Raw genomic sequence first — 24,760 nt, forward strand, 5'->3', positions numbered from 1 at the left:
TCTACGGAGAGGAGAGAAAGGCAGAACATTTAGAGATGTAAATACTGGCCCTGAGAGAAATAAAAACAAGTATTACAATCCAGAGCAAATGTCACTAAAGCTCAATGCCGTAATGAATGCTTCTTAAAAAAATCCCAAATATACATAATCTGTGACATCTGATGTAACTAAGCCAGTTACTTTTGTCTGTAGTGCTCCAACTACACTTAAAAGCAACATTCAAAAAACCTACCGATCATGTTTTTCCTGATAAAAATTAGGTTAGTAGCGAAAGTTCTTAGCAGATGTGAAAGGAAATTACTGAGTAAAGGTTTCTGAACATGTAACTCATTCAAAAACAAACAGCATGCAAATTGACCCATCTTTCAGCCCGGCATGATGTGACTTTAAACAAAGTGAGATTTTCTTATATTAAGCATTTTTGTTAACTCACAATTGATTTGTGAAGAGTGGCAAATATTATGCATACTTTTCATGAGGTGTGAAACTGTTTAGTCACATGCACAAACTCAAATGCAAAGAATCTTTCTTTGCAGAACTAGTGCTTAAAAAGTTGGCTTAACTTCTCCCCTGAAGTCTACTAACCCTGTTTCTGTGACTTCATTGGCTTGCCACTATGAAGAAAAAAATAAAAAGAAAATATCTTTTCAAAGGGTTTTTCATCAGAACAGTAAATTAAAAGCACCACTGCACAGTGCACTGTTAGTTTGAAAATGCTGGTGTAGTTGAAATCATCCTTAAACCCCCACAGACTCACCTCTATGATACACAGAAGAGCTCCTAGCAGTTAAAAGTGGGCAGACAAGCAGCAAAAAGTGATTGTTACAATACAAAACCTGCTTCATTCATTTGCTCCCTCATCTCATTCCATCCTAATTTGTATTAGTCTCCTGTTAGTTTTAAGACAAATAGGAAAGATTGTTAAAATGTTTAAGGCAAACATGATCTTATTTTTCTTAATCAGTAGAGGAAAGTTAAAACCATTTTCTTCTTACTGCAATGCAAGTCTATAGCTCTTACAAACATTCATGTGCACACAGAACACCAACTTCTCCACTGTTTTGACTTAACATCCCAATAGAGCTTTCAATATTTTTGCTGGAAAAATAGGAAAAGCCTGTTTTGCAAACCTTGATGCAAACCTTGATCTGAATTGCTTAAAATACACAGTTCCTAATTCAAACATTTTTATATAGGATGACTTACAATATTTCTTTCTTTCATCTACATCTAGGATAAACCGTCCCCAAAAGCTGTCAGGATGTATCAATCTAGATATATTTAGAGTCAGACAGCTACTTTTGATAGAAAGACACTGAACAAGAAATGTGAAACTAAACATGAAAGGCAGAGCCCCTTGAAGACACTATTAACTTATATCATGCATAGGTGAATCCTTGTTCCGTGGTTATACTACAGAGAGATTTTCCATTTTCAGTAATCTGTTTTCTACAAGACTTTTATCTGTGAAGTAACGAAGACTGACCTCCATTTGAATTAAAAATTTTGTTAGAAAATTAAACACAACTTGAAGTCAGAGAATGTGTCTGTGTGAAGTATCTATCTGAAAACTATTAAATTTATTTATACTTTTATTGTTTCTGGATTTTCATCTAGAGGCTTTGAAGTGTGAATATAGATCTTATGACTAATATTGTCATTTTATGGTTTTTGTGTGTCCAATCTGTTTTAAAAGATAATCTCTGTATCTGTGTACTTTCAAGAAAAAAGGAGTGTTAGAGGTAGGAAAATGAGAAGATGAATGTACCAAAAACTTTTTTTTTTTTTTAAACAAAGATAAAATAATGAAAATATACCAAAGGAAACAAAGCTAGTTAAATTTTATTTTCCAAAAACTCCAACCTGAATGAATGTTAAATAAACATCCAGAAAACAGTCAGTGCTCACTGTATTAGCAGACACACAAGTTATTTAACCAAACGTATTACAGTGAAATATTAACAGAATTATTTACATGCATATTTACAACATGTTCTTTACAGTAGCTACTTTTTGGGATTTTTTTTTTTTTTTTTTTTTTTTTTTTGTAAGCGGTTCTACTTAGTCTAACCAGTAACAGATAACAGGAAACAGTACAACTGAGTTTGGCAACACCAACAACAATGGAATACCCTAGGGACACTAACATGATTATATGGGGTCAGAAAAGAGTAGTTGGCTTCAGAATGTTAACGTATATGAAATATATGAATGTATTCAAACTACAAAATTAGGACAAATTATACAAAATAATTAGAAGAATGGAAAAAGTTACAAGGGTTGCCAGAAGGTTAGACATGTTAGATACATTCAAAAATATATTGAGCACTGCACATACTTCTGAGGAACATGGGTTAAACTATAACTATATTCATGTAATCTTGAAGAACACAGCAAATTATTTAAAGGATAATTTTTGCATGTAAAAGTTGAAAATAAGCTTATCTGAACCAAATGTCTTGAAAGCACCTGACTTTCAAAATACTGCTTGCTTTTTCACAATATCAACATATCACATGTTTATTCCAGGAAAAAATGTCACACCTACGGTTTTGGGGAGAGGAAGAAGAAAAAAAAACAAAAAACACAAAATAACCCACACAGCACAAAACCTTAACAAACCAATTCTCATGATCTACAGAACAGGTAAGCTATATTTGGACCATACTCTCCTTAGCAAAAAAAAAAAAAAAAAAAAAAAAAGCTTGTATATGGCAAAAAGGATGAATAATTCCTAATGTATACTAGAACAAGCAAGCAAGCAATTAAAGTTAGATCACGTTATTCTTCCCCCTTCTCCCAAAAAGGGAAATATGGGACAGATCCCCTTTAGTTAAATTTTAATTTCCATTATGACACTTTTAAAATCAATTTTTATTGCAGCCAAAACATTGTTCATATACCTGTACATAAAATAAACTATGATATATACACAACATTTTAAGATACAGGACATAAGTTTACAATTTTTGGCAGATTCTGTTTAACAAAATGGAAATTGTGTATCTTTAGTACTTGGAGAAACTCAACTTCCTTATTTTGGTACAAATGTTACAAGTTTTATATCCCCATGTATTCTAACCATGCCTACACTGCTTTAATTAACTAATATTTATGTTTAACATCTCACTGTTTTCTCTCGTGTTCTGATTCTAGACAGAATTTTTCATATGCTTCTTCAATTTCTGGATCCATCTCATCGTCAGTGTCATCAAAATACCTACAAAAAAACCCACAAAAATAAGATTAAGTACATACTTTCAGCAACAGTAAATACATGAAATATTGATGTAGGTGAGAAATACAAAGCAGACCTTTATAAATAGTAGATAACTATTGACTAGAACGGGGTGAAGAGGGAAAAAACAAAATCATGGCTACAAAAAGAACCCAAGACCACAAAGCACAGGCATGTACAAATCACAATAATGTTTGTCACCATTTTAGACAGTCTAATGCTCTTCAGCAGTTAAGAGTTTCTTAGATGACAGAAAAAGCGACAATGCAATGCAAAACAACTTATTTCCAAAACTTAATGATGTTTCCACACTGATTTTTTTTTTCCTCAGAAAGCATAATTAGCATAATATCTGGTTAGTCCTCATCCTAGTTCAAATACAGAATCAACTGTCTTGGTTGCAACATGAGTCAGAAAAAAATAAATTATCCTATTTGTTGATACTCAGAAGAAGGCAACCTTAATTCATCCCCCTTTTGCATCTGCATTATATTACCTCCTATTATATGGCAACCAGTCTATTTTTTTTTTAAAAAAGATCTCTTATATTTAGACCAGAGAAAAGGCTGGATCCTGTTAACAATCAGTACTGCACAGAGGGGAGACTACCAAAGCTGAGAGGTGATGGGAATCACATAACAGCTTTACTCCTCCCCACAGCTACTGGGAAGTAAATTGCATGTCACATTTTTCCCTTAGGGTCCAACTGGTGTCTTCACCACTATAAATGATGACAATGGAGTTGTAGCTAGAACATGATAGGGTGTGTAATTCTAAACACCCTTATAGAGAAAAAAATTGTCAGCAGCTATTGACTCCCAGTAAGTGTGCCTATGTTTCAGGTCCCCAGATTATCTTCTGTGCCTGTGTTCCAAACAAGGGAATTAGCATGATTTATCTGCACTGAGGCCATAATTGTTTCACACAAAACTGCAGTAAGTGCCAAAAAGTGTATAATTAAGGATTTTTTTTTCTTGAACACTGTGCATTAACCAAGCAGTTAAGATATTTATTTGTTCCTCCTTACTTGCAGGAGGGATTTGACACAGAACCCTTTTCCCTGTTGACAGCCACAAGAAATAGCTGACAGAGGATCAGGACACATTTGGCTAAGCTTTTCTTAAGCTTTCAACAAAGGTTCCACAGTCACTGTGCATGACGGCTGACTCTATCTTCCACAGGCCACTCTTCAAATACTCTTTTTTTCTTTTTCTAAAATGCTGTTTCCATTTTGCACTTATCCTAAGCACAACAGTTCAAATGGGTATTTTTTCCTCAACATGAGCCTGTTGATTCTTCATGACACCTCCAATTTACCTTCTGCAGCTTCTGCAACTACGCTCAGCTAGCTGCCATCTTAGTCTTCTAATTTACTAACAAAAATATTGATCCAGGCCAGCACTGTTAGCACACACAACACCACTGAAAATACTTTTAGATATTAAATCCAAACGTGGAAGTTCTTCTTTAACCAGATGAATAAAAAACTCAGAGCAATTTACTTTAGACCACATTCCTCCTAGTGGCTAAATTTTAAATTCTTATAAACCATTGTTAGAAAATTAGACTGTATTCCCATCTACTGCTTCTACTTTTGCTATTTGCTTGCTTTTCTTGTTCTACAAAAATACTAAACAGCCATTTAATGGGGGAATACTATTTATCCGAAGGAGAAAAATTTAGCAGCTTCTGCTTTGAAAGACTGAAAGTTTTCTGGTCATCTCTAGGTAGGATATATATTCATCAGTCAACTGAATACAGGTTGCCTCATTTTCTGATACTTGAAGCTCCGTTGCTGCATTCTGCTTGCCATATTCTCTTCTACATTAAAAAAAAAGTTTGTACCTGTGTGGAAATACTAAAATTTAATTACCAGCTGAATAAAAATTTGTTACAATCTTCTGTGATAACAATATACACCTTAACAAATATTTAACTTCTATTGTAGGGCTAAACAATAATTGTATTATTTGGTTTCATTTTTGTCAAGATTGCATTCTTAAGTTTGCAGAAAAAAATAACTACTATCTAAAAGCTTATAACTCTAAAAGAAAACATACAGATAATCAGCTCCTGGTAAATCTGTTCCATTTTCTTCATTATCTGGGCAAAAATCTTCTCTTTCAAGCAGCTCTTGGTATTTTTCTTGATAATCTGGCAGAGTAAAAATGAGACTGAGTAGTATATATAATAAGGATAGTCCTCTAAATTAACATTGATCTATACAGTCTGAAAGTAGCCTACGTAATGAAACCATAAAAGGCATTAAACATAATACAGAAAAACCTACCTAGTGTTTTTCAAGACACCAACCAACCTTTAAGAATAAGAAAGATACCTATGATCCCCCAGAACTGCAAAGGTAATCATAGATGTCTTCATCTGAAACATCATGCCATGTTGTGCCCAGATGACAGAAAACAAAGAAACAAACCCTTCTGCTTGTTACTAAGGAACATGGTTTAGTGATGCTATTTGGTAGGCCAGGTTTAGTGTTGGACGTGATCTGGAAGTTTTTTTTTTCCAGCCTAATTATGATTCTGTGTTTCCAACAATGGACAAAAGACGACTTGAAGTTTTATGGGCTTGTGAAGAGACCAAGTGCTAAGGACTATGGCACAAATTCTTCTACTTGAACTGTATGAATTCAAATACATATCCCTCCATTTCAAACATTTACATTCTTTAACCGAGTAAAGCATGCATTGCACACTTGAAAGCCACAAATCCATACGTTATTTCACCTCTTGAATTGCACGAGTTTCAGATATTTTACAACTTCAGATATACTTCAGAAGAACATATACTTAATTATAAGTTTTTAAAGAAGACACGTATTAAGTATGTGATGTACCTGGATCAGCAGCAGTGAAAGGAATGCCATCAGAAGTGTAAAATGTTGGCTCATTCTAAGAATAAAAGTTATACCATAAATTACATGCATTCAGAGAAGCAGCTGTTTGTAGTTTTTAGTAATATGAAATATACTACGAATGTTTTCAGCAAAGTATGTTTTCAGCAATATGTCTATGGATCAAATTAAATTAACATTATATTAAACAACCAAAGTGTCCGTACTTTCTTACCATAAAATAGTTTGGGTCATTTTCAGGGGTAGCTTCTGTATGTGAAGAAGTTCCAAGAACTCTTCCCCAATTACTTGACCGCAGTTCTACTAGTTTCAGAAGCATACGTTTCACATCTCTGAAACAAGTTAGCAAGGAAGCAATACATCAGTTAGAACGTTTTTCTGCTAAGCAATAGAATGGCTTCTCTTATCCTACAAAGTCTAGACAGTTACATAACAGAAAAAGCCCCACGAGGGACAAAATACTTGGTCCAGTCTGCAGATAATTTTGAGTTAATTTTGAGTCTTTTTCTGCAAGTCTAGATGCTCCATGTGTCAGTTATGAAATACTCTCTCCATTTCCTCTGTGTTGATGTAGGGAGTCCATATGGAATAGAAACAGCTCTAGTTTTTATCACGATACCAAATCTGCAGCACAACTTGATGAACAAATCCTTTTCTTATAAAAGGATAGTAGTGGGGAATACCGGGAGAGGGGGCTGATACTCAGACATCTAATTTATGGCCATAACGTTAGCTCTCTGAATCACACTGAATTTCTGTAGTCAACGGGCAAACTAATGTCTCCAATACATTAAACATCACCTCCTATTTTCCCCCTAAAATAAGATAAACTGTTTTCTTCTTCTTCTAAGGAAGTCCATGGAGAAGAGTTCTCACTGAGAAAGGTGAAAAAAAAATCTTCAGTTGTTTCCTCTACTTTTTGCAACCAGTAGTAAGACCCAACCAAAACAGCAGAAAAAAAAAGAATTCTATTTCACCCCTACCATTACAGCAGTTTAAATACCATATTTAAGAATGTTTAATTCTTAATTAAAAGTATAAACTAGGAGATATCACAACTATTATATTTACACTTGCTCTGAGAGCCTAAAGCACTTACTGGAGATTAAGACCTAAAGGTCATTTATCACCTCTGTTGAGATAAAAAACAAAACCAAAACAAAATAAAAAACCACCCTTAGTTGAAAAAATATTATTTATTAGATGCAAAGTGATACTTACATCACTTTTGGTGAATATAACTTTCTTAGGCTGGTAAAAGTACGTTTTGGACATGTTCAGTATTCTTCAATTTTTTAAAAATATTCTGTTTAATAAAAAACAAAACGTGGAACAAATTTATCTTCTCACCTGCTACAGTTTGCATCCAACACAACATTTTCAATTCGCTGAATCACTTCATTCATGTCATCCTTTCCTTTTTCTTGCCAGGCATCTTCTAAAACTGAGCCTGTTAACTAAAGACAAGGGATGAGCCATTTGTTTTTTTTTTTAAAAAAAAGCAAATCACAGAAAAAATTAACAAGTTGTTACAGAAACTCTTATGTTGACAATTAGTAACATGCAAGATTGTCCAACTATCTGAGGTTGAAACTGCCAATCTCCTAAATCTTTTTACTAAATAGAATAAAATTGACCTTGTTAAATAGTCTGTTTAAGACTATGTACAGTAAGGTAGCTCTATGTCCAATGTTTATGTTACCTAGAAGTCCACAGCCAATTCCCTCCTTTCCATCTTTAAACCAGAATTTGAAATAACTTTTCAGTGATTTAGTTACACTGCGAACCAGTCTAATTAGAACAAAACACATGTATATTTTTTTTCTCCAAACTGAGAAAAGTCTCTTCTCCCAAGAGACCTGGGTCTGTTCAGCTTTGAGAAAAGAAGACTGAGAGGGGATCTTATCAATGTTTACAATTATCTTAAGTATGAGAGACAGAGGAATCTGGCCAACCTCTTTTCAGTGGTTTGTGGGGACAGGACAAGGGGCAATGGCCAAAAAATGGAGCACAGGAAGTTCTGCACCACCATCCAAAAGAAATTCTTCATGGTGAGGGTTACAGAGTACTGGAACAGGCTGCCCAGGGAGGTTGTGGAGTCTCCTTCTCTGGAGATATTCAAGGCCCGTCTGGATGCCTACCTGGGCAGCCTGCTCTGAGGAACCTGCTTTGGCAGGGGGGTTGGACCTGATGATCTCTAAAAGTCCCTTTCAACCCCTACAGTTCTGTGATTCTGTGATTAACATTGCAGTGATTTCTTGTAGAAAATCATTACATCCTATCACCTCTCTGAAGTCAGACATCAGTGGAGATTGCATGTGACCATACTGTTACCTGGGTCACATCAGCACAGAAATATTTTGAATCCTGCTCAAAAGGATTAACAACATTTTTCAGATCTTAATTGCTCTATGTGCATGCTCTGCACTACATTTTATATATTATGAAAAATGAGACCATATTTTTGCAGGTAATACCACTAGTCTACCTGAGAAAAAACAAACATTAGTAATCTTTAGAAACACCTCAATCAACACAGCTATCCTCAAACATGGCAAAGAGTTTCATCTGGATGTATATAAGAGGAGGCAAGAATCATCTAACCAAGCTAACCTGAATTTTAATACTTAAAATCTGCAAGGCCTGAAACTGCTGCTGAGAGCACTTTAGCAGCAGACAATCTAGAAGCGCTGTGGATGAAAGACTTTTCTGTAAGAACTGGCACTTCATTGCCCAACAATTGCACAGTAAGAGTAATGAGTTAAACCATGCAGAATTAGTTTGCTATTTTAGTCAAAGTTAATAGTAATTTCTGATATACTCAGTTTAAGTATCACATAATCCAAAATGCTTGGAATGGCATCTCATCATACAAAGGAACAAAATGTAACAGAAAATCAAGTATCTTAGCTCTTATTTCATATTCCCAGATTTCTGTAAGGGTCCTGCCTTGATCCTAGATAACTAGATAACAGTACCAAGAAGGTTTAATATATATAAATATATATATATGTATATATATATATAAAACACCACATTGCAAAGCAAACAGGTAAAAAACTCTGGTATCCACCACTATTCCAGGGAAGAGGTGGAGTGGTGGTTTAAAACCCTGAAGGTATTTAAGAGACATGCAAACGTGATACTTAGCGACATGGTTTAGTGGTAGACTTTGTGTCTACCGCTTAGGGTTGCACTGATGGTTGGACATGATGGTCTTAAGGGCCTTTTCCAACCTAAATGATTCTATGTGAAGAAGAAAATATATCAGGAAAAATATATTACTTCAGTAGTGACACACAGAACATAAGGATCAGCTGCAGGAATGAATGTGCTCAACGAACACAGCCTCATACTTGATATGAAGCAACTAGCTTGAACATCCAAACTTTGTTTCAATGTTTTCAACATTCAAACTTTTGTTTCAAGGAAGATATAAAAGCTCTCTTCCCTATTCACCATATTAAAAGAAGCCACAAGAACTGGAATTTAAGAGAAGAGTCTGAAAAACCATAGAGTGGGAGGACAGGGGAGGAACGAGGAAAAATAAAGAAAATAGCAACAAAAACACAGAAACAAAATTCTGAAGGTCAAAATTTATATTTTGACCTTCATTCCTAAAATAAACTGTGGTTTCCCAAGTATGAATATTACTAAGGCTTGTGAAAACAAGTTTCTCCCTGTAAAGTTTTTTTCTTTTTTTCCTTTTCAGAAGTAAAACAACTAAAACTTGTTTTCATCATGAAAGAGAAATACCTATTTATATTGTGGTAATGATGCAAATAATACAGTAGGAAGTGATTGATATAAAGAACCTTTTGCTGCATAGAACTTTTGGAAGTGATAGACCCTAGCTTCTCAGCATCTTTCAAATCAGAAAATATACCCCAAAGCTTGCATTTCATTCAAGCTGGTTACTGTTTTCTCCTACAGCAGAACTGGAAAAGGAGAGCTGCAAGGATTACTTGCTCCTTTGCCTTTGCTTCAGTTCCATTGCTCCTCTGTATGGCCTCACATTTTACTTTTGCAGTAGTACTTTACTTTTTTGTTTGTTCAAGTTCACAATAAAAAAAGTAATTGTGTTACTAATAATTTAGTGCATAAAATCCCACAAACATTTCCTCTGTTGCAGCTTTGTCTCCCCTACCACTCCCAAAAGTAAGATGGTACATCCATTGTCTCAAAAATAAATATAATGCTCAATGCATATATTTCCTTATCTAGTATATCTTTTAAAAGTATTATTTTTCAGTTTGCCATTTTCTCTTCCAAACCTTCAAGCACTTTTTTTTAGATAACCAAAATTCTTATTGTTCTGACAAGAAAAACTTCCAGAAGACATGTCACCTGCAGTGTGTGTCTTATAGAAGCACATTCCACTGACATTATGCACTGCTCATTTCTCTTTTGAGGCACTCGGTTAAAGCATTCCCAGTGCATGGAAGAATATAACAGGGACATTCAAGAATGACAGCTGCTTAACTCCAATAATGCTTGTGCTGACTAAGAAAGGAAACTACCCTCTCTCTTTTTACCTTATCAATTCTGAATTTCTAATTACCCACAATTAGAAACCCTCCTTTATCATGTTATTTAAGGGCAGCTATAGCATCAACCTATAAAAGGAACTGTGTGATGTGGCTACCTCTCTTAGCCTGCATCTCATATTTGTGACCTAGGAATCCACTCTGGTATGTGGCACAAAGAAATAGGCTTTCATGTGATTGCCGCCCTCACCCCCCCCCCCCCCCAGTTCACCAGCAGGCACCATTATGACATGACTATATGTGATGCACTGTTTTTAGTTATCCCAGATGAAGAAAAAGCAAGTAACTTACTATTTGTGTTTGAACTATATCATGATTGACATATAATTACATAAATAAGTAGTAACAGATTTTCCCCCTCAAGTACAGAACTTGATTATTTTTTTTCTTCTTTTAAAACAGCTGCCTCACCTTCAGCAGTTTGACTGCACATATCAAATTATTGTCCACAGGATTGGAGAAAAGTGCATTTAGTAATTCTCGAAGGCCTTCTTGAAGAATTTCTGCTCGTGTTACCTGACCCTTTGTTCCTTTGATCTGCAAAATATCAAAACCCAAAAAATCATAGAATCAAAAACAAAAAACAGAAGATTCAAGTTACAGGAAATTTAGTCATATTTTCTCTTTTAGATGCTGTATGATTTAGTTGATGATTAACATAGTTGTACTCTTCAGATGGAAAACCATATCAAGTACTGCAACCATTTTAGAACACAGACTGGGTAACGTTCTTAGAAATCTGACAAAATCATAAAAGTGCACTTCTAGCATTGCGTTTCTTTGTCAATAAATTGTTGAGAAAGGCCACAAAATGCCTGGCAAATAATCTGAATCAGGTTTTTTCCCATATTACATTACGCACTCTCCACAGCTGTAGAGTGGCTTACTTCTATAAGGCATATATATTTTAGAATTAGAGAAAACAGATTAAAAATAGAGGATATACTTCACAAAACCAGACAAGCTCCTCTCCTTTCATGCCCTTTAAAAAGCTCCCTTTTACTTTCAGCAAGTGAAAAGTGTATTTCAAGGCCCACTTATGTACAAACATTAAAGATTTGGAGAATTTTCTTTCCTCATGACATAAATTTTTATAGTGTCTGAATAGATTACAACATTTAAATACTCTAGTCAAAAAAAGTTATTTTTTAAAGATACTACAGAAACTGCTGAATTTATTGAACTCAAAGGTATGAGCTGTTTTTTTAATGTACAAAAAAAAAGTGTATGTATGCATCACAGATACAAAAACCTGATCTAAATACAGAAACACATGCTTTATGCATGAACCAAAGACTCAGTTTTAAGAAGAAAGCTTATTAAAGGTCTCAATTTTTAATTGCTCATCTTGAAGATTCCCACACCTTCCTCAAGCATTTTATAATAGCTCTGGTTAGTGGCTAAATATTGAATTACATGGTTTATTGATTTTGATCTGCTACTGCAAGCTGTAACATTTCTTACATTGGTTAAGTGAAGTAATCTGATGGTTTTGCAAGCCAGAAGAAAATACTAAAAGTATCATTCCGATTTTTCCAGCAGAGAAAATGTGTGTGACCAGACAAGTTTTGGAAAAGGTGGTTTATGGTTGTTTCTTTTAGTGAATTCTTATAGTTTTTTAAAACTATCTTTTTACATTTCTAACGATCTTGTATATTTTTGCTTATTTGTTTCCTTGATGCACAACTATAATTAAAATTTTCTCAAGTTCTTTGACTTATTCACCTCTACATTAAAAAAAACAGTACCTCAAATGATATTCCATTTCAGTGTTTAATTAAACACAACAAAAAAAAAAATCACTTGACACACAACTTTCTTCTTACCTCTAGGTTAAGATAAAGTTCAGCTAAGAACAGCACAAAGGCATGAAATTGTTTTCGAGTAGCCTCATCTCCTTTTGCAGCTTCATCTCTGTTTTCAAACTCTGTTCGACACCTGAAAAATTGAAACAAAATTGTATTATCATCTGTAGACATCCCAACACATACAACATGCTACTTATTTAGAAGAATTCTATGAACTTATGAACTGTGTTAAAACTGTTCAATGCTGAATTCTGGGAAGTATGATTTGTGAAGGAAATTAGAAGTCTTTACAAAGACTGGATTTTTGCAGCTAGTCGAATAAATACGATTACATGATTGTGTTTTCAAGCACTGAGATATAAAAATGTAAAAATGTAAAAATACACATACTATAACATGGGTGCAATAAGTTTAACAAAGGCAGCTAAATGTCAACAGAAAGAAAGTCATAAGTGGTATTTTCCCATTTCAGGGTGCTTCCCACGTTGCCATAGATGCCTTTACACTTATGCAATAAATTCTTTATCCAGCAACTTTAAGCAACAGCTGTGCATTATTTAGTTACAAACCAGCATTTTTAAAAAAGTGAACACATTTAATAATACAGTTTATGATAATAGGATAGTTATGTAGTATTTTAGTCTTCAACAGTGTCAAAAATATGCAGGTTTGCGTATCAGTTCAAAAACAAAAGGAGAATAAGACAATCTCCAATGTACTCACAATGCTTATGCAACAGATTAAGAAGTATCTAGGAAACTGAAAAATATAAGGAGTTGAAATACCAACTTTTAAGTAAAGATGTGGGCTTTAAAAGAAAGAGGAGTTTTCTGTGTTCATATGGTTGGCCTTTTTATCCACACCCCAATCCCATCCATATTAGCAACAAAACAATAAACTACCTTAATATTACAGCTTCAGTGTGCTAGAACATTATCTATTGGATTGGCTTTAAAACCAGGAATCAGGTAATCCAATATTAGCAGGGATTTCTTTCATGCTGTTGTTCAAGTAAGAAACATAGATAATATAACAAGATAAAAAGTGATAATTTGTAGTGTCATTTGGAGGTAGAAAAGGCTCATCTGCTTTAGAACAAGTTAAAAAATAAGTATTTTTACCTTATTTGTAGAGTACTGCTCCTAATTAACATAATTTCATTTACATCATCTTTTAAACTTATGTTTTTTCCTAAACATACATGGACTAAGTGAAACTTTTAAAGTAAGTCTGAAGCTTAGAAAGCCAGAAGTCCTTAAAAGTAAAAGGATAATTTGTAAAGACTCCTAAGGTAAAGTGTACTACTCCTTCAAATGTAATGCAGAAAGATTTAAAAGGAAATACACCTATTTAAAAAACTCCGTATTTTTATCAACTACGAAGCCTTAATCATTAAACTACAAGCCCTCAAATTTCTAAAAATTGTGGAAATTTACCCTCCTGCATTTTATGTATCTATTTCACATGTGTAAAGTCCCTTAGCTGATCAACAAATGAACTTCCCACAGGATCTCCAGCCAGAAAAGTAATTAAAGAAAAAAAAAAAAAAAAGAATAATGAAGTCTAGCATGAGTCAAAGGACAAAGACAGGACAAGGATATACTAACATTTAGGATATTTTTGAAGTTGAATAGCTTTGAAATTTACCCTGTAATTTGGTATCAGCTTAACATACTGAGTTCATAAGAGACTACAGAACCTGAACTGAGCATTATTTTCATATTAAAAAAATAAGTATATGTATGTATTCCATATGCAGTACGCACCTGAGGATTTAATAACCCTCAATATAAATTTCCATTTTAAATATGTACTTCCTCTATGCTATGTAATTTAATAGTTATACACAAAAGAGGAAGACAGGAAACCTCAGGAAGTAATAGGTTTAAAGTGACATGCAGATACTGACCTTTGAAGTAACAACTGTCGGAAAGTCCCACTTTGTGGACTAATCGTTAGATGGTGAGATAGGTAGTTACACAATCGTGCTCCCATGTAGGAAAAATTTGGGACAGATGTGGCCTTCCAAAATAAAAGCGAAAATAAAAAATTATTTGTACAAGTAATGATTAGGTTATCAGGAAATGTATTTAAAAGCATTTTAGAAAATGGTGTTTAACAACTGTTGACTAGATCACTGAAGAGCAGAAGATTAATAATTAGTGTTTGTCATGTTAACTTTCATATCTCATGAACACTTTGCTACATGCATTTCGGTTTATTATACGGCAATAATGCAGCTTTAAGAAAACAACTGCCATTACACCATGTGTCCTCAATTCTACTTCTCCATTGCAGCCTATACCAGAGTGTCTGAAAGTCACTTCCAAGCTGTTTATACAGAAGTCAATAAAGGGCATTAAGATGCTTTTTCAAGGACACACACACACTCTCTGAGAGAGCAGTAAGTGATTAAAACAAAACAGACAAAAAACCCCATGTTCATTCAGTTTGAGCACTATCTATACTAGAATCTATGTTTGGCAGTAGGGGATGCCCAGAGAAAGAATACAAAAACATGACAAGGAAAAATAAATATGTAAAAGGATTAGGAAGAACAGGGGAAGTAGATGATTACTCTTTATAGACAGCTTGAGATACCTGACACCCAAAAAAGGGGTAAACTGCACAGGGCTTTTTTTCTTTCATTTTAGCCTTTTTCCTTCACTAGTCTATAATCTGTAAATCTGCACAATTAGGTTAAATTAATATCACTGAGGCAGATGCTTAAAAACACACTGTGGCTATTGCAATGAAAGTTTTATGATAAGCTAGGATTAAGAAATACAAATACTTGAGCAGGAGCTTAAGACAAAAATAATACAGCAGACTTGACTGACATTCAAATGCTATCACCTCCTAAAAAAACTGAAATCTTATGTTTTGGATACTAGGACAGCTTTTTTTTTTTTTTTTTTTTTTTTTTAACATTGAGCTGAGTTTCACTTTCCACATAAACTGTTGTATTTCAGATTGTTTACACTTAGTGCTTCTCAGTTAAGGAAGGTACAGCCAACCCCAACACTGGGCCTCTTTTAAACAGGGAGAGAGAGGAAGAGGTAACATTAAAGATTTGCATTAAATGTTAAGTCAATTTATTTAATGTATACAAAAATTTATAAGTGGGATAAATTCCTGTTTTTTCTTTCAGTAAAGTTATACTGAATGCTGTAGTCTTTTATCACTATCCTCCATGTATCCAAATAAAGGGAAATGATGCTGCCAGACACAGTACAGGTTTGGCAGCTCTATGATAATAAGAAACTCAAGACTCTACAGTCCTGTATGATAACGAACCAGTCATGCTGCTTCTACATACCCTAGATTATGTCCATACTAAAAAAAAAAAAAAAGGTTCAGCAAGTACCTGCACTTAAAAGGCGAATAAAAGAGCTGTTCACATCCTTCAAGGAAGAGTTTGAAAGCAACCAACCCAGGAAAGCTAGAGACACCCAATGTAATAAATAGCAAGTGCAAGTGTGACTCTGTTCTGTGCAGCAAGCCCAAAAGACAGAAACAGCAGCTCATTTGCTTAGCAACACAGATTAAGCTGTTCTTTCCAGCAGCTCCCCCAATTAGTACAGAGTTCAGTTTAAGGCCTCTGTCCTAATTTCCCTGGCCATCAATGGGACTGGACCCAGTTACCATCAGACTAGCAATGAAGAACAAAGCCTGTCAATGAAGAAACATTTCCTGAAAGGAGATGCGTACAGTAGGTATCTAGTTATGTTTTTTAAATGTCAAAGAGTAAAAGACATCTAAGCTTTAAGAATATTTTTTGTAGGAAAACAAACAAACAAACAAAAAAAACCATGGAACTCAGACACCGCTTAAAATTCCTTTCCATCTGTGCTACATAAATACAGCAATTGAAATACAACCCTTTTAATTAAGTGCTACAGTTTCAATTCTACTATACGACCTGGGAGATTCAAATACACAGAAAAGGCAACTGAGATAACTGGTGAAACTTGTCAATGAAGCAAGCTTCCCACAACTGAGCTATCATTTAAATCTCTTAAACATAATCTTCTGCTGTATGTTTCAGTCTAAAGAGAAAGACAATTCAAACCATTAAAATGCTTCATAGATACATTGTATAACAACTAATATCATGCCTATTCTTGGACACTAGGTAACAAGAATTATGCTATCCATGGTATAAGAGAGAATACATAGGCTACCTGCTGATAAATGAGCTCAACAAGTTCTTGCAAAGCTTCATCCGTAGTAACCCAGCCATTCAGTGTTTCAGCAAACTGTTCTATTTCAGTTTCAAAACAACCTGGTTGCTCAGTTAGGTGGTTTAGGAAGTCTTGTACATAGTCTGCCAAAGTCAGATAGCCATCATATCCATCTTCATAGGAAGAATCCTACAGCAGTGAAGAAGCATACCAACATTTAAGAACCTAAGATGAAGCTGTTATGCTTACCAGCTCCAGAAGTAATCATACAGCCCTTAGATATGAATGACTCCTGATGTTTTGCATGCATGCTTCATAGTGATCTTTACTACACGGTTCACAGACATTTTTAGAGAGCATAAACCTCAATGCATCAGAAAGCTGCTGTAGTCCTATCATCTTAAGAACTAAGTCACAAACTTTTACAGAGATTAGGGTCTCCCAGACAATAGATATATATATATATTTTAATAAGGAGAATTAAACAGTTTCTCAAACTGAGTGTAAGATTAACTAACAAACTCAAGAATAAGTATACCTGTTATGAATAGAACTAGTCAACTAAGATTAAAAACCTTTTCTTAAAGTGCATACACACTGGGCTGTAAATAAATGAATCATAGAAGGAAAACAATGGAAATAGGAAACAAAATGTTTTGCACTTACAGAGAGTGCTAGAGTGCTCCAAAATATGCAGGAGGGAGAGAAATTACAGAAATATAACAAATACAGTATAGCGTTCCCATGCATAAAAGTGAGTCAGGAAAACTATCTTCTGAAGTTAGCAAAGCCCATCTTTTAGCAATGGATGAGAGATCATATGACATGAAATAAAATTATTTCCGTGGTATTGCATTGATTCAAAGTTATTGAGGTTAAACTGCAGACAGTAAACACACCTGTTCCCTAAAAAAGGGGGAGGCTAGCACAATAGCACTTTATCAATGTTTATGCTCCCAGTGATGGAAGAAAAGACTGCTAAGTTTGCCCATTCAAAAGTGAATGTATGTAACTCTTTTAAAGATCAGTACTGTTCTAGGATGATTACAATGCAAGTACATGAGAGGAATAGCATAGGAAGCAACATACTTTGTGACATAACTAGCAATAACACATACAAATAATTCACTTTATCACACTACCCAAGGGATTCTGAGCATCTCATATGACATTTCGGACATCCAAGCAGGAGCCTGATTCAAGACATGAGGGTAACAGTCAGGCCATCAGAATTCTCAACTATCTGCTTGCTATTTAACAAGGAAATAATTTAAAATATATACACTAAAATAAAACAGTGAGGTAAAGCAGTAAGACTTCCTTTCTTTAGTGGACTTAAATATATTATGTTTATCATTCTGTTCTCTTTCACCCCACCCCCCTTAGTGAGCAGATGTCCTTTACTTTCTGGCTTCAAAATGCCACAGTAGTGGAGAGACTGAGAAGCAACATGGACCTGCAAAAGATCAAACCCCTGTATATGAACTGTGGAGAAAAACAGACATACATTGCTAAAAATCAAGTACTAACATTAATTTCAGGACCTGTGAGGAATGCATGGAGGAAAAGTGCATAATTTCCAAAATTATTCAGAGACCCCATGTCTTAAGGGCATATAACTTAAACTAATGAGGCACACGTGAAAATAACAGAAGAGAAACCAGGAAGACGTTCTTGTGATGTTTTATTCAGTGGAATATTTGACCAATTGATGACACTGAAGACAATGTTACTTGAAGTTCCATACTAGAAACAGTATAAAAATGTTTTTAAGGAAAGGGTGGCTAGTTGTTACCATACATAAGGATAAAGCCTTGAACAACTTGACCCAAGTTTGTTTTGCTTTAAGCTGGCAATTGGTCTAGATGAACTTGGGAGAGCCTTTCCAACCTTGAGTATTTTATGATTCTAACAATTTGGTGACTAAGGAGCCAGGGATTAAAAGCTAATAGGCCTCTTTGTAACTTGCTAGTATTCCATTCCTCTAAAAGAAATCAATTTCAAACAGCCCAGAAAAAAAGTACTGTACAAAGTAAAACTATTTAGTTCCATATGAACATGACATTATTGTCTATCTACTTCAGCTTAGTCACCCACAGCCAAACCACTTACTCTGCAAACGAGCTGCTTGGAAATTCTGAAGCCAGGCTGGAAAAAGCATCTGCTTGTTCTGATATCCACCAGATTGTTAATACACTCTCATTCAGCAGAGAAAGTATCTTCTCATCCTCACTTTAAAGAATTTTGTCTCGGAAAAGAATGTCTTTGTTTTGGAAATGGTAAATTGCTGTCCCGGTATTCATGTTCCTCCTCGCATTCTGAATTTAAGAGGCTAAACTCAACACCACATTCATCTACTTATATTAAATACACAATTTCAAAGGCATCCCAAGTTTCAGTAACTATGCTGGGAACAGAATAAACTGAAGCAAAAATGAGTAATTAAAATGTTAATGTATGTTGTATGCTGCTAAATTAGTAATGTTCCATACTTTAAAAACTAGATTTAGTTCAGTAACTTCTAGACATAAGTCACTTACATTTCTCATTGGCAGATGTTAAGATTTAACAGAGAATACAGCACCATGTACTGTACCAACTAATGAAAAACAAAGCAAATTCCTCCTGGTTATTTTTAATCAGTAGTTAGTGAATGAAAAGATGTAAGTTTACACATTCATTACAAATTTATAATTCAAAGCCATGAAAGTCAACTATAAATTTTCCATTAATTTCAATGATTTCTCAGTCAGGCCAACACTGCCTAATCCCTCTCTTTTATGTTTGATAGCTATAGGACTAGACCCTGGATTATACACAACAAAAAAGGAAGAGACGCTAACTTGAAAGTTGTTGGTTTGTCTCTTTTCTACTAAGAGTCAGTTCATGAATTTAAAGCCATAGCAATGGACAGGCTAAATAAGTAGTACCCTGTGATTTACATAAAAGTAAAAATCAGAAAGTCTATAAAAAGATGCATGAGCTGCTCTCAGGCTGTTTCAGCTAACGTGCCAAATAACGCCTTCCTATACCTGAGAAGTACGCACAACATTTCCACTTAGGAACTCAGTTACCAATAATTTATCATTGACTTGATTTCTTTTCAGACTTCTTAGGAAAAAGCTTTTCCTCCTTCAGATTATATATACTCATCAAGTTTACAATAACACTATTGAAAAACTAAGTACAAAGAACTCTATATGTACGAGGCTGCATGTTTTAGTTCATATATGAGGTTAAGTGACACTCTTATGCTTGGCTAAATGAATAAAACAGCCATTGAGGCTGCTCAGCCTCTAACTGGAAATTATTTGAAGTAAAAAAATAATGGTTAAAAAAACAATCTTCCAACCAAGAGAACACAAATTTTACTACTGTAACTATGACTTGAGGACATTACGCCCTTCTGATGGATGGAAGGATGAATTGTTTTCATATATCCTGTCCAAAGAACAAATCTGACATTTCCTACTGGCAATCCAAACCTGAATCTAGTCACCAATTCTACTGCAGACATCCACATCCTCCTATGCTACTGACAGCTGTCTATAAACAGAGAATTCCACATTCTACAGAAAATTCTTCAGAATTTCCTTAAATTTCTAATAGGTCTTGGAGCACCTTGACTAGTAATTGACAATTTTGAGTATGACCTAACTGGAGATGAACCGAATGAACACATACAGTAATTACAATAATGCACTATACAATGAATTAACAAATTATTTTTAAAATAATAAATGTCTGATAAATAGCAAAAGCACTGTGTATTTTGTAAGACACGTGAGCTTTTGCATCTAAAAACTTCAGGGAACATTACAAATGGAAGCTAAGAAATACGGAGTTGAAGAAACAGAAGTTTCTTGTAACTTGTTTTGATTCCAGTTTAAAACTTGTGGTCAAAAACATCACTATTCCATGCCTTGTATGCACTGATTAAATTAAGGTCCCTGCAACATACCAAATACATCCAAATAAAAGCCTAGGTTTTGCTGGCACTTTAGAGTTATTTTTATTAATAGTTGAGTCACACATATTCATAATATATTCTTACAACATAGCAACGAGGAGCTCCCACATGCTTGTGTGTTTTTGCAAAGCACCTGAAAAGCAACATTCATTGCTGGCCTTGGGAGTTTGTAATTACATGTATGCAAATGTATATCATTTTAAATGGCATTTTTTAATCTTGAAACTGAAACCCAGTATTTACAGAGAACATGTAACGTACTGGGGCAGAGTAGTAATTACCCATTCAATATGAAGCATGTTCATGTTGGCTTTTTTTTTTTTTTTTCAGTTGCATATTGGCAGGGACTAGTATTATCCAGGACAGTAATTTTATTCAGCGAGCTGGCAAAGCTGTTAACATCAGATAACAAGATTTTACTGGCAAGGAGGGAAAAAAAAAAAAAAAAATTTAAATCAAACATTATACTTAAGATTCAAATCAATTATTTTTGTATTAGTTATTCAAATCTAGTTGTTTCAGTATAATTGTTTATTATCGTTTGATTTTATTTATAGAAGTATATTTGTAAAAGCTTAAGTTGAAGCTTCTCTTCCCACACGTACTTCAAAATCCTGAGAAATCAGCACAAAAAAGCAGCTAGGCCTTTACTTAAAATACATTGTAGATGTAAATGCAGCAGAGTCAGTCTCCAAAAAGATTGCTTATTTGGACGTTGGTGAAGTCACTGCTTGGAGTAATCAACAAGGAACGTGGTTATCTGTAGTGAGCTTTAGCAAAACATCCCACACAAAAGGCTCTCAAGAGTCACCATAATATTCACCCCACTGTCACTTAATATTCTAGCTTTATCTCTAGAGGTTATTACCTGAATCTTTTTAATTTCTTCGGAAGCATTCAAGATAATATCTGGAGAAAACACTGTTAAATTGAAAATAAGTAAATTAGAATATACTAAGAAGAAAAGATAAACACTTACTGCAAAGTTCTGACTGAAGTTCTGGTTGTATCCTGATGGATAAAACTCAGGAGCTTTAACCGACAGCTTTGATACCACCACAGGGGCCACAGCCACCTGAGGTTTAGCCATTTCTGGTCCGGAATCAGGAACTGAAGCTTTATCTTGTGATCCAGATGGAATTCTTGTCTGTTGCAGGTACTCTGAAAAGTGTTTATTAATAGCCTTTCTTAGATGTTGTTTAGTTGGTATGCATTCTCATGGAGCACACAAAGAATACGTATTTTTTCAACATTAATTACAGTATTTAATTTCAAACATACCTTGCATTATTTAGACGCCATTTTAGTTGATTTTCTTAAACATGAATAGTTTTCACTTTTGGAAACTCTAGACGCCTTTCCACATTATAGAAAGTGAACAAATGATCGTGTGGAAGTGATGGAAGAGAGAAAGAGAAGAGAAAGAGGAAGAGAGGGGGAGAGGAGAGAAAGAGGAGAAAGACCGCCCCCCCAACACATTTTCTAAGTGAGCTAACCCGAGTCAATGGTTTCCTTGCTTGTTTTTCTTGAGTTTTTTTTTACAATTTTAAATGCAAAAGCAAGATTTTAAAGGTCAATAAATAGTAGACACCACTAATTTTAATATACTCCCCAAAGACACCTAGCTATTGTCCATCGAGTACGCAATTTGCAAAAAAAAATAAAATCAATGAAACCGTGTTTTTAAACCACGTTTTGCGCATTTTCTAAAGATAGAATAGAGTCCTTATAGATTAGCTCGTTAGTTTATTCAAAAGGGACCCCGACACGTACCCGAAAAAACAAAACAAAACAAAAAAAAGCCAGCCGACAAACACGGCTCTGCGCTACCGCAGCCTTGTGTTTACGCGCTGGCAACCCTCTAGGCCGGAGCCAGGGGATCTCCAGCACGGGGAGGGCTGGGCCCAGCCGCGGCCGGATTAGCAGACGGATAAAACGCTCCGTGAGGGAGGGAAGGAAAGGAAAGGAAGCTGCAGACGCACACACGACCACCGTCCCCAGAGCCGAGGAGGGCCGCGGCCGGAGGGGGGGGGGGATGGAGGGAGGGGTAGAGCCCTACCTGCGTTACCTGCGCCTCCGCTGCCCGGCGGCGCCGTCTTGGGAGGCCGCAGGCCCTCCTGCTGCGGGTGGGCGCCCGTTTTGTTCTGCGGCGCCTCGGCCGCCTCCGAGCCGAGTGAGCCGTCGCCCCCGGGGCGGGCCGCGCCGCCGTCCGCCGCGCCTCCGCGGCCCCGACCCCGGCCAGCGCCCGGAGTGCGGTCGAAGTGATCCGCCATGCTGGGGCCGGGGCGGCTCCGAGCGGTCGCAGGAGGGAGGCCGGGAGACAGGCAGGGAAGCAGGGAGGGAAGGAAGGAGGGAGGGAGGGAAGGAGGGAGGGAGGAGGCGGCCGGGTCCCGCCTGGCCGCGGCCCCAGCCTCCACTTTCAGTTTGAGCCCTGCACGCAGCGCCCCCTGGCGGCCGCCCGCCCGCCCGTCGCCGTGGCAACGCCGGCGCTGCCGCGGCCTAGCCCCGCCTCGGCCCGGCCCCGCAGCGGGCCGCCCTCCTCCGCCGGCGGCGCTGGGCCAAGGGCAGCCTTCTCCCCGCACCGCTCCGCCGCCTCCGGTGCGGTGCGGTGCCTGCTACACGCCGGCGGCTGTTCTCCCCCCAAAAGGGGGCACAAACTGCGGGCTAAACCGCGGTGTAAATGTAATCCCACGGTTAAGCCTCCCGTGAGACAATGTTACTGCAGTTAGGTGTACTTAAAAAAACACGAACCGTACTGGTTGGTCAGTGGTAACATATTTTCAAGTGATAATGTATTTTCATGTACAATCTATACACTAAATTCCTTATTAAATGCTCATATACAACTTCTAAAGCCCCCTATGCTAACATAAGCCTACTATAGGAGGCTGCCCATTTTGCTGATCTCTCATTAGCTTCAAATGATTCACAACTTAATTCTCCGTTTTTGTTCAGCCCTGGCAGAGTCCTGCTCTCCTTGCTTTGCGAAATCCAGAGCCCAGCCTGCTTTCACACTCGGGAAGGGTGCACCTCAGCTGACTGCGCCGGTGATATTTGTGGTTTGTCTCGCAGAACAGCCTGGCCTGTGCCGACCTTTCCACCTGTTATTTCCAAAGCCCAAGCCAAACGCTTGTGTGTTGTTGGCTCGAACTCCACTGATGACTCATGAGAGGATGAAAAATAGGCAAGTGTGTATGAAACGCGGTATGAAATCGGAATAGTGCTTTCCTGTATTTTTTAAAAAATATGACTATTGTAAAACTTTATAAATGTTTTTCCTGCTTATTATTACATTTTACTACTTTTTAATTACTAATGAAGGCTATAGAATACAAAATATAGTGCAGATTTTTTTATATTCCTGAGGCATGTAATGGACTGACTCTTAGTAAGACAAAGTTGGCCAGATAATAAAGGCGACACAGTTAGAATTAATTGGGCTCATGGGAAAACTGTTCCTACGCAGCTACTGCTGAAAGTGAAGATTGGTAAACTAAACAATCTAAACTGCACAAGTGAAATGAGAACAAGTAGAGGAGACTAATGAGTTTTCAGAAAAGTAAGATTTCACATGTGTAAGCAATTATTAAAACTAGATTTGAGCAGTATTATCAAACCTTTGAAGATCACAGAGTAGCAACTAAAATAACAAAATAAAAAAATATATATTATTTCAGTCCTGGTTTTAAAGTCTATATCGTGACCTCTGGCTGCATCTGTAAACTTTAACTTACCATAAGGAAAATGAAAAGCTTACATCTACATGAAAAAGGAAGTAGACATTCTCAATCATTGGTTAAGGATGCGGAGGCTCTAAGAAAATCATCAGGATATCTTGGGACTGCTTTTTGAGACACTGATCTTTCAAAAAAGGAAATCTATTTTTCAATGTATATACCTATGATGAATTAAATGCTTAAGGTTATCATTATTATGCCAGACAACATTTCATCTTTGGTCAAAAATGTGAGTTATTTCCAGTTAGCAGACCCTTTATGTTATTTTAATATAGTGACTGTTTGGCAACTACTTACGGTGTAGAATGGAATGTGATCCCAGATCCATCTTTTTACTACAGATGCACAACTGAAGTTTGCACAAGAATAGTTGTTTTTGACTGGGAGACCAATTTCTCCTTCCC

General features: G+C 36.1%; 1 protein-coding gene across 3 annotated transcripts; it reads right to left on the minus strand.

The window, feature by feature from the left end:
• Positions 1 to 1,814: 1,814 nt before the first annotated feature.
• Positions 1,815 to 24,760, minus strand: PAIP1 (poly(A) binding protein interacting protein 1). 3 transcript variants are annotated; one of them, XM_035310963.1, is made up of 11 exons: positions 24,654 to 24,760; positions 21,599 to 21,780; positions 16,650 to 16,838; positions 14,375 to 14,487; positions 12,484 to 12,595; positions 11,069 to 11,194; positions 7,461 to 7,567; positions 6,325 to 6,442; positions 6,093 to 6,147; positions 5,299 to 5,392; positions 1,815 to 3,220 (listed from the first exon to the last, which is right to left on the minus strand). In XM_035310963.1, exons 1-11 carry the CDS (start codon positions 24,682 to 24,684, stop codon positions 3,127 to 3,129), a joined length of 1,221 nt encoding a protein of 406 aa, XP_035166854.1. In that variant the 5' UTR covers positions 24,685 to 24,760; the 3' UTR covers positions 1,815 to 3,126. The 3 variants fall into 3 exon arrangements, with proteins under 3 accessions (XP_035166854.1, XP_035166852.1, XP_035166853.1); XM_035310961.1 differs by lacking the exon at positions 24,654 to 24,760 and adding an exon at positions 22,679 to 23,049; XM_035310962.1 differs by lacking the exon at positions 24,654 to 24,760 and adding an exon at positions 22,688 to 23,048.

Source organism: Oxyura jamaicensis, chromosome Z, assembly GCF_011077185.1.
Source record: "Oxyura jamaicensis isolate SHBP4307 breed ruddy duck chromosome Z, BPBGC_Ojam_1.0, whole genome shotgun sequence".
Lineage (NCBI taxonomy): Eukaryota > Metazoa > Chordata > Aves > Anseriformes > Anatidae > Oxyura > Oxyura jamaicensis.